The sequence below is a fragment of the Lolium rigidum genome, chromosome 5, assembly GCF_022539505.1.
Source record: "Lolium rigidum isolate FL_2022 chromosome 5, APGP_CSIRO_Lrig_0.1, whole genome shotgun sequence".
Classification (NCBI taxonomy): Eukaryota; Viridiplantae; Streptophyta; class Magnoliopsida; order Poales; family Poaceae; genus Lolium; species Lolium rigidum.
The window spans coordinates 265,367,944-265,372,062 of NC_061512.1; the positions used below are offsets into that span (position 1 = coordinate 265,367,944).

Below are 4,119 nucleotides of genomic sequence, written 5' to 3' on the forward strand. Positions count from 1 at the left end.
GATAAAAGTGGAGCGTCGGCTCCTATTCTAGCGTCGACGCAAGCCTCGTTCCCCGGATCGGCAAGGAATTAAGCCTAACGGCCAGGAAGATGATCCTAGCGCCCATCCTTGGCGTCCGCGTTGTACATGCCCTAATGGCGATCGTGGCTTGGTGCGGGCCTGCTACGTGTGGTTTTCTTTCTTGGCCAGGGGTAGGAAGCTGATTCAACATTTCTCCTTTCGGTTACGATGTACATCGTACGAGCACCCGATTGCAATTTAATAGTAGAAATTTAGGTCATGGAGGATAAGAGCAAAATTAATTTACACTAACCAGATTACATAACGACGTTAACAATACAAGAAAGGTGTGCCTCTAGAGCACATGAAATCGATAAGCACATTTGATCTAAGTTAACTTAAATAACCCACATAACCGATGACCAATGTTGGGTTGTTTCCATCCAATCCGAGGTAAATAGAACTAGTGAGAGTACCTTGCGGAAAATGCAATCTCTTCTTCCATACTGTAACATCTGGTCGATCCCTCGCTGCGTCCTCTATCTATAGCAGACAAATCATATATCCCAATGTCAGTTGTGTAAACATTGTTGGACACCACATTATCCAAAGTACCCTCCTGAATTACACGGATGCCTTCTAGTGTCAACTCAACCTGTCTCATGGTCGGACGACTCTCTGGTGTTAATTTTATGCATGCTACAGCAATATTTGCCACTTCTTCTACTTCATGGCCTCCTTCCTCCACAATTTGTGGATCTAATATCTCCACCAAGTTTCCTTCTGCAAATAATCTGGCAAACCGTACAATTAGAGCCTCATCATCCGAAGACAAATATTCAAATGGTTTTTTCCTGGTTAGCAGTTCCACAAGGACAACCCCAAAGCTGAAGACATCACTTTTCTCGGTGAGCCGTCCTGTGTAAAAGCACGCAGGGTCCCAATATCCTCTTGTACCTTGAACCTTTGTTGTTATCCCAGATTTTTCTATTGGAACGCATCTTGAAGCTCCAAAGTCTGCTACCTTTGCTGTTAGACTATCATCCAACAGTATATTAGCAGACTTGATATCCCTATGGATGATAGGTATCGAAGCAGTTGAGTGAAGATAGGCAATAGATTTAGATGTTTCAATGTCTATCCTCAACCTGTCGCTCCATGAAAGTGATTTTGGTCCTTCTACATGAAGATGCTCAGAAAGGGTACCATTTGATATGAATTCATAAATTAACATGGGGACCTCAGTTTCGAGGCAACAACCGTAGAGTTTCACCACATTTCTATGGTTTATTTGTGATAGGATAGCTACCTCGTTTATAAACTCATCGATCTCCTTTTGAACAAGCTTCTTTGGTTTCTTGATGGCCACAATATGTTGGTTTGATAGAATCCCCATGTAAACGGTACCATGTCCTCCACCACCAACCACAAGATCTTCATCAAAATTGCGTGTGGCCTTCTTTAGCTCATCCAATGTTATAATCATTCTTTCTGCAATGCCAGCTTTTTGAGACACCAAATGTTCCAACAATTGTCCATGATTTTGCTCGAAGAACTTCCTCCTTAACATTTTGGCCCGCCGACTTTTCAGTTTTTTGTAAATGAAAAATGCGGTAAGAACTGAAAGTACCAGACCAGCCCCACAAGAAACTCCTATAGTGACGCTGAGACCTGAACATGAATATAGAGATCAGGACCTGAAAACTATATTAACTATTGCTATTATGTCTAGACTTTCTATGAACATGACTACAGAAGAAAAGCAAGTTAAGCTGGACAAAATTTCAACAAAGAATGGCCTTTTCCGTGAAATATCTAGCCAACTTTTGGTAGTTCGAGGTGCTCACCTGTATTCTTGTTTTTAGTAACGGATTTGATGCAACCATGTCGTCGAGTCGCGTTTCCGTGGTACCCTGGTGGGCACGAGCAATCAAATGATCCGATCGTATTGCCGCACTTGCCGAAGCAGCCATACTCTTCTTTGTGCTTGCACTCATCTATATCTATATATGTGTAATATAGTCAAGTTGATTAGTTCCTTGCAAATAAACTTTATTAGAAATAACAAGCATCTATTAGTTGACCTTGAGATAGCATGTAAATACATAAATTAAAATAGTGGTAGCATGTCCGAAATACTACCTCCGTCTATTAGTAGATGTCGGAGGTTCGTCTAATTAAATTCAAATGTATCTATGCACTAAAATGTGTGTAGAACTGTAGATACATTCGAATTTAGACAAACTTTTGACATGCAAAAATGAACAGAGGTAGTAGTACACAAATACGATACTAAGTAGGCTTTTTTTTCCTAAAAAAAAGCAAGTGATTAAGTAGGTTTTGGTACCTTGGCATCCGTCGGTGAGGTAAGCGTTGCCCTGGTAGCCCTCATTGCACTTGCATGCATAGCCTCTGAAGGTAGCAAACGCCTCGTCGCTGCACTGGCTGTTGGTACTCTTACAGATGCTCCTGGCAGCGTCACGGGGGCACTCCCGCGTATCGAAATCAGAGACCACCGACCCGTGCGGCACCGTCCACCGGAGAATCACGGACACACGGCCGAGCCCAGTCTTTGGCCGCGGGCTAAACTCTGGGTTGTTCAGAAACATGGCCATGTCCTGCGTCAGCCAGTCCCTCGCGGCGATGATCACGTTCACGGGCAACTGGCTGCCCGCCGTAGTACTGTTCTTCTTCTTCTTCTTCGGGAAGGTGCCGTCGTCGTCGAGATCGAGTCGCCTAAGGCGCACATCGTACGACGCGTAGTCGACGGGGATCTCGGACTGGCAGCAGCCGATGTTGGAGCAGATGTTGCCGTCGGGATTGAAGGAGCCGGTGACCCCGCTGCCGTGGTCGTCGGTGGAGGAGCAGAAGGAGGCGCAACCGCTCACTATGCGGCCGTTCCCGACCAGCGTCGCCAGGACGTTGCACCCCGTGATGATTAGCTCGTTGTAGCCCCTCAGCAGCACGTAAGGCAGCGTCGTCGCGCCGGCGCCATCTGCGCCTGCAGCGCTGCGGCCGCCGAGGCTCCACCGGCTGCCTCCAGTGCCGCTCATGTTGAGGCCGTGGCTGCTCACCACGCGCATCGTGCTGTTCTCCAGGAAGATGTCGGTGACCTCGAATTCGCGGCCGCCGTCGACGTCGAGGTACGGCTTCGGGGGCTTGCTCCCGTAGTCGCAGATGAGCTTGAAGCCTGGCTGCCTGTAGCAATGCCGTGGTCCCATGCCGAACGGGTACGGGACCGTAACTTTGCCGCATGTGGTCTTGCAGTCGGGCGCCAGGGCCACCGGCACCCGCCCTGTCGCCGCCGTAGACATGGAGAGCAGCAGTGCCGCCACGACGGCCATGGACATGGACAGCGAGCTTCGCATCACAGTAGATCAGTAGTTGGTTCGTGGTTCTTCTTGCTTGAGCCTTAGTACACTAATAGTGTGATAATATATACGCACTACGCTAGGGCTCCACCAAACGCATAAAATACGGATTAGATTGGGCAATCCGCGTCGATCCAGTTTTATAATGATACTGATTCGAAGTTCATCCGTGTTGACATGTTGTGCACACAAAACACGCGCTTCATTATTTAGCTGCTTCTGGATATGTGCACACTCTGTTTCTTCACATTCCATATGCATACTTCGCGCAGAGAGTTCCTCTGTAAAGCTAGGGCATATTATATAGTTTCCTGTCAAGGGTTCTCGGAGTGCTAGACCAAAGTATCAACTTTTTTTTAGACTACTACTACCTTCATCTCAAGGCTTAAGGTTTATATTTTTTTGGAAAAATCAAAGCAAGTAAAGTTTGACCAAAATTTTAGAATAATCTATCAATAAATATGATATTTTGTAGATAGCACATGAAAATATATTTGACATGTTAATGATTTTTTATAAAAACTTAGTTAAACTTAACATAGTTTGACTTTCTGAAAAAAATATAGGCCTTAAGCCTTGGGATGGAGGTAGTATAATACAAGCTGGAATCCAACAGGCAACAGCTCGCCGTATGTAGGAACCTCTCGTTAGGCTAGCCATAGTGCTAGTATCATAGCTAGTATCATGCACATTGGTCCCACAAAAATGCTGATATGGCACCTAATTAAGAAGGAGAGAGGAGATTAGA

At 45.8% G+C, this 4,119-nt stretch overlaps 1 protein-coding gene across 1 annotated transcript; it reads right to left on the bottom strand.

Moving 5' to 3' along the window:
* Positions 1–447: 447 nt before the first annotated feature.
* On the bottom strand, positions 448–3,368 carry LOC124657614 (wall-associated receptor kinase 3-like). Its single transcript, XM_047196137.1, has 3 exons — positions 2,348–3,368; positions 1,848–2,003; positions 448–1,671 (listed from the first exon to the last, which is right to left on the bottom strand). Exons 1-3 carry the CDS (start codon positions 3,366–3,368, stop codon positions 464–466), a joined length of 2,385 nt encoding a protein of 794 aa, XP_047052093.1. The 3' UTR covers positions 448–463.
* Between the last annotated feature and the right edge of the window lie 751 nt (positions 3,369–4,119).